General features: G+C 41.5%; 1 protein-coding gene across 2 annotated transcripts; it reads left to right on the top strand.

Moving 5' to 3' along the window:
* The first annotated feature begins 692 nt into the window (after window positions 1–692).
* On the top strand, window positions 693–12,955 carry LOC112222164 (prostaglandin E synthase 3). Of its 2 annotated transcripts, none has more exons than XM_024384820.1 (8): window positions 693–727; window positions 9,922–10,035; window positions 10,165–10,234; window positions 10,362–10,460; window positions 11,307–11,444; window positions 11,574–11,630; window positions 11,845–11,872; window positions 12,042–12,955. In XM_024384820.1, the coding sequence occupies exons 1-8, from the start codon at window positions 708–710 to the stop codon at window positions 12,059–12,061; spliced, it is 546 nt and encodes a 181-aa protein (XP_024240588.1). In that variant the 5' UTR covers window positions 693–707; the 3' UTR covers window positions 12,062–12,955. The 2 variants fall into 2 exon arrangements, with proteins under 2 accessions (XP_024240588.1, XP_024240589.1); XM_024384821.2 differs by lacking the exon at window positions 693–727 and adding an exon at window positions 5,934–6,096.
* The last annotated feature ends 551 nt before the right edge of the window (window positions 12,956–13,506 follow it).

Here is a 13,506-nt window from a genome sequence, read left to right on the forward strand (position 1 = left end):
CATCAATGCACATGCATAATCTTCGTGTTGTCAGCTAACCCATCTATAGTGAATGGAAAAATCTTTGTGTAAATAATTATTTCTAATGGCAGCCTACTGTACCCCAGTGTCGGCCTTCAACTTGATGGCTTTGTCCTTTCATATATACCGTCATTGATCCCTACCACTTACATGTGAAATCCTCTTATTTCCTAAATTAATTTCCTCCTTTTCTTGCTAACTTTCCTCTTTTCCTAGCTCCCATTTCCTCCTTTCCTAGCTTCATTTCCTAATAGATTAGCTTCCTTTCCTAACCTAATTTCCTTCCCTCATTTCCTTCCCTATCTCCTTCCTGAGGACCCTTCCTCTTTTCCTAGATTAATTTCCTTCTTTTCTTACCTCTTCCTAGCTCCATTTCTGTTCTGCCTTTCCTATTTGCCTTGCTACCTTTCCTTCCCTACTTCCCTTTCCTCTTTCCCTAATTCCTTTCTTTACTTGCTCCCTTTTCCTAGGAAGCTAGGAAAGGAGGAAAAGAAAGCAGAAAGGAATCTAGGAAAGAGAAGTTAATGTGTGTTGCAGGGATTAACCACGGCCAGTAGATGGCGATAGGATTGGTTTTAGTGACGGGCTACTTTTAGTTGCAGGCTGCTCAGCTGAATACTATTGCATTGTTGGAAAAGGAACCGCAAGTAATGGTGCTTTCAAGACAACTGGGAACAAGACAAATCATGACGCCAGTGATCTTCAGGTCAGAAAGCCGGAGCTCTAGAAAGAGGCCCGAGTTCCGGACTTGGAATTCTGATTTGGATGACTGTTCAAAATCACTTTTCCCAGTTGGAACTCGTTTTTTCAGCGTTCACAGTTGTCTTGATTGCACTGAAGTCGGAGATTTCCGAGGTCCGAGTACCCGTTTGTATTTAACGAGGCATAATCATTTCACTGTTACACCTGTTGTCTACTAAGCATGTGACAAATACAATGTTATGTTATTAGATTTATTGGAATGTTCTAGAAACGTTAAATTTGCATTAGCCGAGTCATGGCGTCATTGGTGGTGCCAAGTTCCCAGTTGTTTTGAACACGCTATCAGTCGCAATACCATACAGAGGGGAAAAGAGAGGCAGAGGAGTTCTAAGAGAGCGGGAGGAAGTGGGTGAGCTTGAGTCGATTAAGGGAGATGGTTTGTTAAAAAATAATGGTAGAATGTGTAAACAGAGTGAGTTGAAGACGAGGAGAAATGGAAGTGAATGAGGGTTAAGTATTGGAGGTGGTAGGTGTGAAGTTCTCAGAGCCCGAGGGTTGCACTGAAGGTCCAGATAAACATGGGTCTATGACAGGAGGAGGGAAGTTTTTTGAAAAAAGTGATACATTTTTGGATGATCCATTTGTGGTTTCAGAGTGGTTGTAACAGATTTGGATGCTGTGGAATTGGTGAGGGTAACCAGAAGTGGTCTTGTGATTGTTTGTGTTTCTGCTGGTCAGAGGGAGCAGGTGCTCCATGTTAAACGAATGGGGGCAAGAGATGTGACTTGTTTTGCTCTAAAGAAAAGGCCAACATTGAATGGCGTGATTACTGGGGCAGCAGTAAATGTGAAAGCTGACCAACTAAAGGGGAAGATTGATTCCTGGTGTTTGTGATGCTCGTAGTTTGGTGCGACGCAGACAGGGTGGGGTGAGTGGTGAAACAGTCATTGTCTGTTCTTTTCAGTTTTGAGGTTGAGTCTTTGCCCAACAAAGTGATGTTAGAATATATATTATCCTGTACGAGCTTTTGTGCCGAATACATTACATTGTTACAGGTGTTAAGCTTATGGGCATGTGGCAGCTGTGTGTAGGAGGGAGGTTCCTAGGTGTGAGAAGTGTGCAGAAGGGAATGAGACAAAGGAATGTGTAGCATTGGGGAAAGTAGTGGTATGTGTTAATTGTATGGGTGCCCATGGGGCTGGGGACCAGAAATGTCCTGTGCGAGAGAGGCAGGTTGAGGTTTCCAGGGTTAGAGTAGTGCAGAAGTTGTAATATTCTGAGGCAGTGAAGAAAGTAGAGGAAGAAGGGTCAAGGGGGAGGGATCATGAAAGGAGTGGTGTCTTTTTTTATTATTATTATTATTTATTTTTTCTTTTTTTTTCTTCCAGCCTTATTTAACCAGGTAAGCTAGTTGAGAACATGTTCTCATTTACAACTGCGACCTGGCCAAGATAAAGCAAAGCAGTGTGACAAAAACAGCAACAGAGTTACACATAGAATAAACAAGCGCACAGTCAATAACACAATAGAAAAAAATTACTTATATATATACAGTGTGTGCAAATGGTATGAGGAGGTAAGGCAATAAATAGGCCATAGTAACGAAGTAATTAGACGCTTTACCTAGCATAGACTTATAGATGACCTGGAGCCATGGGGTCTGGCGACGAATATGTAGCGAGTGGTGGTGGGTGGTATAAGGGGCTTTGGTAACAAAACGGATGGCACGGTGTTAGACTGCATACAGTTTGCTGAGTAGAGTATTGGAAGCTATTTTGTAGATGACATTGCCGAAGTCGAGGATCGGTAGGATAGTCAGTTTTACTAGGGTATGTTTGGCGGCGCGAGTGAAGGAGGCTTTGTTGGGAAATAGAAAGCAGATTCTAGATTTGATTTTGGATTGGTGATGTTTGATATTAGTCTGGAAGGAGAGATTACAGTCTAACCAGACACCTAGGTATTTGTAGTTGTCCACATATTCTAGGTCAGAACCGCCCAGAGTAGTGATGCTGGGCGGGCGGGCGGGCGGGCGGGCGGGCGGGCAGCGAACGGTTGAAAAGCATGCATTTGGTTTTACTAGCGTTTAAGAACAGTTGGAGGCCACGGAAGGAGTGTGGTATACAGTGCCTTCCACTAATATTGGCACCCTTGGTAAATATGAATAAAACGGCCTGTGAAACAAATGTATATTTATCCTCTTGGTATTATATATATATATTATATATATTCATAAAACTCTAACCTTTAAAGTCAAATATTTTAAAGGAAAAAACAAATCTTATCATAAAACAAATATTTTTCTCAAATATATGTGTGCCACAATTATTGGCACCCCTTCATTCAATACTTTGTACAACCTCCCTTTGCCAAGATAACAGCTCTGTCTTCTCCTATAATGCATAATGAGGTTGGAGAACACATGGCAAGGGATCTGAGACCATTCCTCCATACAGAATCTCTCCAGATCCTTCAGATTCTGAGGTCCACGCTTGTGGACTGTCCTCTTCAGCTCATCCAACAAGTTCTCTGTGGGGTTTAGGTCAGGAGACTGGGACGGCCATGGCAAAACCTTGATTCTGTGATCAGTGAACCATTTTTGTGTTGATTTTGAGGTGTGCTTTGGTTCATTGTCCTGCTGGAAGATCCAACCTCGGCCCAGTTTAAGATTCCTTCTAGAAGCAGTCAGGTTTTGATTTAATGTCTGCTGGTACTTAATTGAGTCCATGATACTATGTATCCTAACAAGTTGTCCAGGGCCTTTGGAAGAAGAACAGCCACACAATATCAAAGATCCATCACCATACTTCACAGTGGGGATGAGATACTTTCCTGTATGGCTATCTTTCTGTCTATGCCAAACCCACCTCTGGTGTTTATAAAAAATTTTTTTTTAAAAAGCTATATTTTGGTCTCATCTGACCATGGAACCTGGTCCCATTGACAGATCCAGTAATGTTTGGCAAACTGTAGGCACTTGAGTTTGTGGTTTGATGACAGCAAAGGCTTTTTATGGCAAACCTCCTAAACAACTTGTGGTTATGTAGGTGGCAGTAGTTAATAGTTTGAGACTTTCTGACCCCAAGACCCAACTGACGTCTGCAATTCTCCAGCTGTGATCCTTGGAGATTTTTTTGTCCACTCGAACTATCCTCCTCACTGTGCGTGGGGTCAATATAGACATACATTCTTTTTCAGGCCGATTGTTAACCTCTCCAGTTGCTTTAAACTTCTTAATTATTGCCCTGATTGTGGAAATGGGCATTTTCAACCGTTTGAGATATTTTCTTAAAGCCATTTCCTGATTTGTGCAGCTCAACAATCTTTTGTTGCACATCATTACTGTATTTTCTGGTCTTTCCCATAGTGATTGATGGCTATGGGAACTTGGCCTGTGTGTCACCTCATATTTATACCCCAGTGAAACACCAAGTCATGGCTTACCACTTAAGCGTTCCTAATCACTCAGGTGAACTTAAAATCGTAAAATATGAATGGGAATATAGTTCAGTTAGATTTTACTCATAAGAATTTCTCGGGGTGCCAGTAATTGTGGCAGACATGTTTTGGAGAGAAATATTTATTTCACATGTATTTTTTTCAATCATTTTACTTCAATTAAAGGTTTGATTTTTGTGAATATTTTTGAATGAAATACCAAGAGGATTTTTCACAGCCCATTTTGCTCATGTTTACCATGGGTGCCAATATTAATGGAGGTCACTGGAGATCTGTACCAGTACAGAGGGATTAATCAACAAGTGATATATGTTCCAGCAAGATTGGATTTTTGGCATTTATAGCAATGGTTATCAACTGTACTGCAGGGATGGAACATAAGTCGCAGAAATAAAGGTTGTGGTGGCAGCTGCAGAGAGGTATTTTGTGTGTGTAAGATTTGATGTCAGAGTTACAGGGTGTGTTAAGTGGTGGTGTCCCATTCTTTCAGGCTGTTGGCCTGAATTAGGACTAAATAGATTTAAATAGTGGAGTATGGTATTTATTTATTTTTAATTGTGAGTGTAGTTGGATGGTAGAGTTTATTTTTAAATTAAGCAAAGTATAAAGGTGTAATACTCCAGTATAGTAGGTGGCGGTAATGCAACATTTATTGAATGCCAACTGCCGTTAAACCTCATCGAAGAAGTCGTAATACCAGAGGTTCCTCTTGCTATCCCACCTTGATGTCTTCCTCAACCAGTGATAGATCTAGGGTTGCTTGAGAGGGTAAGAGATGTTGAGGAAGGAGTAGATTCAGTTGTAAGTGAAAATTTAAGAACACTATGCTTTCTTGAACATATTCACAGATGGATCTACGGACCCTAAAACAGGGAAGACAGGAGCAACTTTTAGTGTTCCTGAGTTTAAGATGGCAGTGACAAAGAGCAACGGAGGATTTATCTGTTTACACATTGGAGTTGTTGGCCATACTATTGGCTGCAGAGTGGGTGGAGGAGGTGAGGCCAGACAGGCTAGTCATCTGCTCTGACTCCTGTGCAGCACTGATGAGCTTAAATTCATGTATGTCTTAGAGCAGACAGGATGTATTGTATGAGGTTTTGCAGTGTTTGTATAGGGTGAAACAGATGGCGGTATTTGTGACGTTTCTCTGGATACCAGCTCATGTGGGAGTAGAGGGGAATGAGGAAGTGGATATTATTGCCAAGCAGGCTCTTAAACGTCCTAATGTTGAGATGGAATTATCAATCAGTAAAGCAGAAGTCAAGGGATTAATAAGAACAGTGGTTAAAAATGAGTGGCAAGAGTTGTGGAACAGTGATAGTAAGGGAAGACCCCTGTATAAGATCCAGGAGAGGGTGGGGGCAGGGAGGTCTACAGGCCGAGACTGGCACCCACAGGGCTAAATAGTACATTGAAAGTGGTGGGGAAACATTGACTGGGAGGTGTGATCATATTCAGGAGGAGATGGAGACAGTGGAACATCGTTCTTTTTCAGTGCCAGAAATATGTGAGAGAAAGGAAGCAATTGTTATTAGATTTGAGGAGTAAATGGGGTTGAAGAGCCAGGATTAAATTAACTGCTGAAGACCTTTTCAGGGGATGTAGTATTTAATTATGTAATTCGTTTCCTTAGGGAGACGATATTATTTGGTAGGATTTAGACCTTCACTGTCTCTGGTCCACACTCCAGTCCAGTTGGTGGCGGTAATGCACCTTAAAGTTGGTTACCAACCGAGATATAAAATGCACAGAAAAAGAAGACACACAGTCCGCGACTCATAGAAACGGTGGCTTTGCAGTGTATGGATATAGCACATTTTTGTACAGCCCATTGAAACGAAATCCCCATAAGGACAGTATTGTAAATTAGCTTTCTCCTTGGGGATACAAAATTATCACACATCAACAAGACATGTAAGTTTGTGATGAATTGCGAGCTTCTGTAAAATGTAGTCCGCAAGAGCACGTTAGCGCCACTAGCTAGCTAACGTCGTTGGTTTCGTTAAGGTTATGGCAAGTTAGCTACCTAGCATACCAACATGCTTTTACGAAAGGCGGGAGGGACGCCTAGCGACGATAGGCCTTGTTAGGTATCTGTTGGCTACCAAGCTAGCTCATTTAAATGCAAGTCATTGAATATAATCATGCGAATGTCGGTCAGTTGATTTGCTAACTAACTAGCTAGTAACGTTAGAAAATAAATGTAAAAAAAAAAAGCTAGTACTAGTAACTAACGGCAAGGATTGAACTAGCTACTAACGTTAATCTGATTTAGAAACTGTTAAACCAAACTGAATATATCGAGGTTTCTTTCTATGCTCACATTGTTCAGTCATGGGCTAAATTCCCCTGCTAGCCAAATAGACGCTAGTTATCTAACGTTAGTTAGCTAATGATGGAAGTTGGCTAGGTAGTGGTCAAGTGCACCGCATGGCATGTGGTGTGCATTCCATTTCCCCCCCTGAGTTAACGTTAGCTATAAAATATATTTGCTAGTTACCTAACACAACTGATTAATTAACTATTATATTAGCATGTTGATCGATCCCCATGGTTGTTTCCCACATTTGAACTGAATCCAATCATGACATGTTAGTAACTTTAACACACTAGTTAGCGAAGTGCTCTGGTTATAATTAACTTTATTTTTATTTTTAATGATGAATGACTGACAGTTTAAAATAACAAAATGTTTACATGCATACTATGCACATAGATAATGTCCAGTTAATCTCAACAAAATGAAAGGTTGGTCATCCGGCTGCTAACTGTAAGGAAGCCAAGAGAGATGGCTAACTAGCCAATGATACATAATGCTCATTAATGGATGTCGTAAAGTAGTGAAGTGCATTTAACATCAATTGTCAGTATGGTAAGATAAATGTGATTTATCTTAGGCAGTGAGGGCAAAGTCGTCTCAAAGCTCTGGTTTAGCCTACGTCATTGACAGCCTACAATGCTTACTTTTGACTTTGAACAAGAATATGGAAGGAATGTGTAACTTTAGCTATCTAGATCACTATTTAGTCAGTCAGGCCTTAATAATCAAATCTTGATCATTCATTGGTGCATTGGGGCTATTTTTCACTACAGCATCACATAAGAACACTAAAGCAGGAAGTAGCTAATTTCAAAAACATTAATGTTTTTTTATCAGTTGAGTTTGCACGTTTCAAGTTAATGTCTCTATCTCTGACCTCAACAATGCAGTAATAAATAACAATATAATACTAAAAATAAAAGGGTAGAACAAAAACGTGAAAAAGTAAGAAAGCATACTATATACAGGGTCAGTTCCAGTACCATATTTACAATGTGCAGGGATATGGTTTTTTATTAGCCTGTTATTTTATTTCACTTAGCCCAGCATGTTGGAGCTTGAAGCCTAAGATTGTCACTGTATCCTATAATCGCGCCTGTACATGTGACTATTAAACACTTTGAATCTGAGAGGTAGATATGGATAGGGGTAGGTGAGTAGGCATCACAATATATGATAAACAGAGTAGCAGCAGTGTATATGATTGTGTGTAGAGTCAGTATAAATGTGCATGATCAAATTATGGAGTGTGTTGGAATGCCTAGTGTTTAGGGCCCTGTGAGTGTGCATAGAGAATAAAATACAAAGGTCAACTCAGTCTGTGTACCTATTTAGCAGTCTTGTCTTTTTTACATTTTATTTAACTAGGCAAGTCAGTTAAGAACAACTCCTTATTTACAATGACGCCTAGGAACAGTTGGTTAACTGCCTTGTTTAGGGGCAGAACGACATATTTTTACATTGTCAGCTCGGGGTTTTGATCTAGCAACCTTTCAGTTACTGGCCCAGCGTTCTAACCACTAGGCTAACTGCCGCCGCATGGGGATAATAGCTGGTCAATAGCCTGTTGGTCAGACTTGATGCACCAGTACCGCTTGCTGTGCGGAAGAAGAGAGAAGTCTATGGCTTGGGATTTTAACTTATTTCCCGGGCCTTTCACACCGCCTGATATACAGGTCCTGGATGTCAGGGAGCTCGGCCCCAGTGATGTAATGGGCTGTCCGCACCACCATCTGTAGCACCATGTGATGGAGAGCAATGATATTGCTGTTTATAACATCATTTGTGCTGCTACCATGTTGTTGCTACCATGCTGTGTTGTGTGTTGCTGCCTTGTCTTAAGTCTCTCTTTATGTAGTTGTCTTGTTGTGATGTGTTTTTTGTCTTTTTTTTTATCCCCCGTCTCCGCAGGAGGTCTTTTGCCTTTTGGTAGGTCGTCATTGTAAATAAGAATTTGTTCTTAACTGACTTGCCTAGTTAAATAAAAAAAAATGCCATACCAAGCAGTGATGCAGCCAGTCAAGATGCTCTCAATGGTACAGCTGTAGAACTTTTTGAGGGTTCATGCCAAACCTTTTCAACTTCCTGGTGGGGAAGAGGTGCTGTCGCACCTTCACGACTGTACATGTGTGTGGACCGTTGAGTTTTTTGTGATTTGGACACAAGAACTTGAATCTCTTGATCCGCTCCACTGCAGCCCTGTCGATGTAGAGTGGTGCGTGCTCTCCCCTTTCCTGTAGTCCACGATCAGCTCCTTAGTCATAATGCCGTAGAGGGAAGGAGGTTGTTGTTCCGGCCCCACATTGCCACGTCTCATCGTCGCCGGTGATCAACCCTACCACCGTTGTGCGGGTTAACACACTTGATGCCGTTGGAGTTGTGTGGGGCCCCACAGGGAGTACAGAAGATGACTAAACGCACACCCATGTGGGGTCCTCGTGTTGAGGGTTAATGTGGTGGAGGTGATGTTGCCTACCCTCACCACCTGGGGCCGCTCCACCAGGAAGTCCAGGATTCAGTTGCAAAGGGAGATGATCAATCCCAGGGTTCTGAGCTTGGAGGGGACAACGGTGTTGAATGCTGAGCTGTAGTGAATGAACAGCATTCTCACATTGGTATTCCTCTTATCTAGGTGGGTGAGGGAAGTGTGGAGTGCAATTGAGGTTGTCATCTATGGATCTGTTGGGGCAGTATGCAAATTGGAGTGAGTATAGTATTTTGGGGATGATGGAGTTGATGTGTGCCATAACCAGCCTCTCAAAGCACCTTATGATTACAGATGAGTGCTACAGAGTGATAGTCATTGTGGCATGATGCCTTAGTGTTCTTGGGAACAATAATGATAGTGGTCATCTTAAAACGTGGGGATTATACCCGCCAACTATTATGCGCATGCTCAGAGAACATGCTCAGGAATACCATCGGGCCTTGTGGGTATTGATCTGATTAAAGACTTTACGTATGTCGGCCTCTTTGAGCGAGATCACCCAATCTTCTGGGTCAGTGACGGCCCTCACTGACCCAGAACATCGGAAGGATGTCATGGTCAAAGCGTTTATAAAATCCATTGAGTTTGTCTGGTAGAAAGGTATCTGGGCAGATCACCGCTGGGTGTTTTTGTAATTCGCAATGGATGTAGCCACTGCCACATGCGGCGAGTGGCGGAGCCTGTGTATTATAATGCCACCTTATTCCTATATTGTCCTTTAGCTCGTTTAATGACTGCGGAGGTCATAGCGGGACTTCTTGAACTTGTTCCTCTTCTCAGCCGTAGACTCAGGGTTGTCTGCCGTAGCCCTATCCTCTAGTTTAGCGCCAACCTGTGTTAATCCAGGGCTTTTGATTGGGTAAGCGGCTAACCTTAACTGTGGGGACAACGTTGCAGATGTCATTCATTGAGTTTCTTCATGTGTTCCCAGGCATCCGGCGACTGCTAAGTGGTATGACAGGCGGGACTCCGTCTACATCGAGTTCTGCGTAGCGGACAGCAAGGATGTCAAGATCAATTTCGAGGAAGCAAAGTTTGTTTTCAGGTGAGTTATAACTTCTGTCAGTGGAGGTTTAAAGGAGAAGTTTGGCTAACTGCTCTAGGCATTTGATAATTCCTCTAATTCAGTTTGTCACATTTATGCTGAATTTCCTTTCACCCCTCCCTTTACCAGTTGTCTTGGAGGAACTGATCAAGTCAAACATGAGAACGAAGTAGACCTTTTCGAAGGCATTGATCAAAATGTGAGTAACTTCATTGCATTGTCTTCCTGTCTTCAGGACAAGATGCAGATTGCATCTGACAAGATATAACTAAGGGGACTTAGTTTTGCAGCATGAAAGTGTTCATGTATCTCTCTTGTACACACAGGAATCCATACACAAACGCACAGATCGGTCAGTGTTGTGCTGTTTAAGAAAAGCTGAACCTGGGAAAGCGTGGCCTAGGCTAACGAAAGAGAAGGCTAAGGTTAGTGATGGTGTATAATATATTTTCCATAATATATACACTAAATGGCCAAAGTATCTTGACACCCTTTCAAATTAGGGGATGTGGCTATTTCAGCCACACCCGTTGCTGGCGGATGTATACAATTGAGAACACCGCCATCCGATCTCCGTAGACAAACATTGGAAGTAGAATGGCCAGTGCTGAAGAGCTCAGTGACTTTCAACATGGCACCGTCATGGAATGCCACCTTTCCAGCAAGTCAGTTGTTCAAATGTCTTCCCTGCTAGAGCTGCCCCGGTCAACTTTCATTTTTGTGAAGCGGAAATGTCAAGGGAGTTTTAGGCACCAAGCTCAGAGAACAGGACTGGCGAGTGCTGAAGAATTTACAATAATTCTGTCCTCAGTTGTAATACTACAGAGTTCCAGGAGAACTGCTCCCTGACAGGGATGGAAACAAATTTGTGCACAAAATTTGAGAGTAATAAGCATATTGAACATTTCATGAAGCTCCCGACAGTTCTTGTGCTGATGTTGCTTTTCATTAAGGCCATTCTACTGCCAATGTTTTATGGAGATTGCATGGATGTGTGCTTGATTTCATACACCTGTCAGGAACGGGTGTGGCTGAAATAGCCAAATCTACTCATTTGAAGGGGTGTCCACATACTTTTGTATGTAGTTATATTAGTTCTATATATTTAACTAATATATCTATATAGTTAATTTAAATGCACATTTTCTGTATTTGGTGCATAATTGATTTTTGAACACTGAACTCTAAATGCATGTAACGAGCCTGGAAGATGACATCCTCCAAACGAGCATCTGCAATGCCTTTTTGTCATGTAAGATATTCCTCAACAGTTAACTTGGCTCAGCGTCGACTTTAACAACTGGAAGGACTGGGAGGGCGACTCAGACGAGGAACTAGGCAACTTCGATAATTTCCCAGAGGGGGGAGACGGGGATATGGCATTCAACACACAAGAAGCGATGGCTAAAGTAAGGGCCCTAGGGCAAACTGAACTTGCACTTGAATGCTGTATGAAAGGTTGGGCAAAGATTGTACAAGTAATATATGCCAACATGGTGATATTTGTCTCCGGCTGTTCTGTGTGATTCTGATTGCAGATGATGAACAACATGGGAGGGGAAGACTGCCTACCTGATCTAGATGATGTTGATGATGTAAGAGCTTTTCTGTGGAGTTCCTTCTTTCCCTCGGTATCACTTGGCTTAATACAAAAACATATCTCACTCTAGTCGTGTCCCTCTTGTGAATGGGTTTGCTAATGAATGATCAGTGTCTCTTCAGAATGTGTGCGACACAATATGCACTTGCAAAACCTTAATTGCAATGGTCATTCTGCTTGATTGCATGCTTTTTTCTATTCCTGTTTAGGACGAGTCTGCAGATAGTGACGATGAAAGTAAGTGAAATGTTTTCTGACCAGATACTGAGCTTTCGAATGAAATTTTATACACCGACATCCCTTAACCCTGAAAATGTAATGATGCAAAATGTGCCATGAGAAGTATATTTTTTTGACCATGGGGCCATTTGTTTACTTTACATTATTTTTAACTGTTTATTTTCAGAAATGCCTGATTTGGAATAAAAGGCCTCAAAATCCAGGAAGTTGGGATGGAAGGCAGGAGGAATCATCAAGACTATCTTGAAATAGAAGGCAGTGGGTAAAAACACTGTACATGAGTCAGTAGCCATATTTAAATCCAGAGCTCTTTTCCAATCAGTCCACTGAAGGTTAATGTCTATAGTGTTGTACGGAGCAGCAGTCTCTACTTCCATTTGCAGTGCTGCACTCTTGGCATATCCTGTTTTACTATTAATTGTTACAAGTAAGCATTCATGATTTGTTCTGAAGTACTGTATAGTAGTCATCCTCAACCTAGAAAACGATACATGTGAAGACATTTATGAGCAGTTGACTAATGTTATGAAGTGTAATTAAACGGACAAATGTTTTACACCCCCCGCCTCATGGATCTGTGTTTGAAGTTAGTTGATCAGGTTACAATTTCTGTTTGGTTCCCTCTTGTGAGCCCCCTCCTGTGGCATATAGATAGTGATCAGAGAAACAGTTCAAGTTTCAGTACCTTAGCCTTTAAACTTACATGTCTCCCCTTTCCTCCTCATCTGTTAAATCGCTAAAACAGTCTATCAATGTTCATAAGATTTGAATGTTCTGAAATTCTGTCTTAATGTTGTTCTCGGATATAAATTTTATGGTACCAGTTTTATTTTTTACTAATTCCATATTGATATTATCTAACAGCACATCACATGAAGGCAAATTGAAAGGAGGCTTGAAGCTAGGTTTGGCAAACATCTGTTTTTTTTTTATTTTTTTTTTTATCAAGAATCTTTCCATCTGTTTAGAGTTGTGGCAGAGTACATTACAATACTCCTGGGTCTTGTGTGGTGATGGGGGTTATGACATGGTAAACCTGTGTATTGACCAAATTAAACTTGCAATGTCAAGAAAATATGAGGTAAATGTGTAGTTATTGGTGTGTATGTCAAACCTGTAAAGTTATCACAGGCTTAAGCACTTCAAATGATGTTGAGTTACACTGGAAAATATATATTTTTGTCTACATCGTTCTAAGAAACTAAGATTCGTGTTTCCCATGGTGCAAGTGTTTGAAGACGGGCTATGCATGTTTCATGTCAAATACGTTTTTGAAAAGACACTGCTTTCAGTGGTGTGACTTTTCATACATTGGAAATGGGAGGACATGGCTACTGTACTTCCTTAATCACTGTTTACCAAAACAAATGACCAAGAATACTGCATAGAGGTGTTTCTCAACCATCAGACATCTGATCAGCTTCTCACTGTAGGTAAATATCCTAGAAATAATTCTGCTCCATGTTTGCTTTCATTTAGATTTGGGTATGTCATTTTAGGAGAGAATTTTAAAAAGGGGGTGGATCCTTTATCACTCACCCACCCCTTCCCTAAAATGAATGCTCTGCGCCCCAGCACCAGAGGGGGTTGTACATACACCAGCGCTTGCGTGCGTGCTAGTTCCCTTTACT

The sequence above is a fragment of the Oncorhynchus tshawytscha genome, linkage group LG22 (assembly GCF_018296145.1).
Source record: "Oncorhynchus tshawytscha isolate Ot180627B linkage group LG22, Otsh_v2.0, whole genome shotgun sequence".
In the NCBI taxonomy this organism is placed as follows: Eukaryota; Metazoa; Chordata; class Actinopteri; order Salmoniformes; family Salmonidae; genus Oncorhynchus; species Oncorhynchus tshawytscha.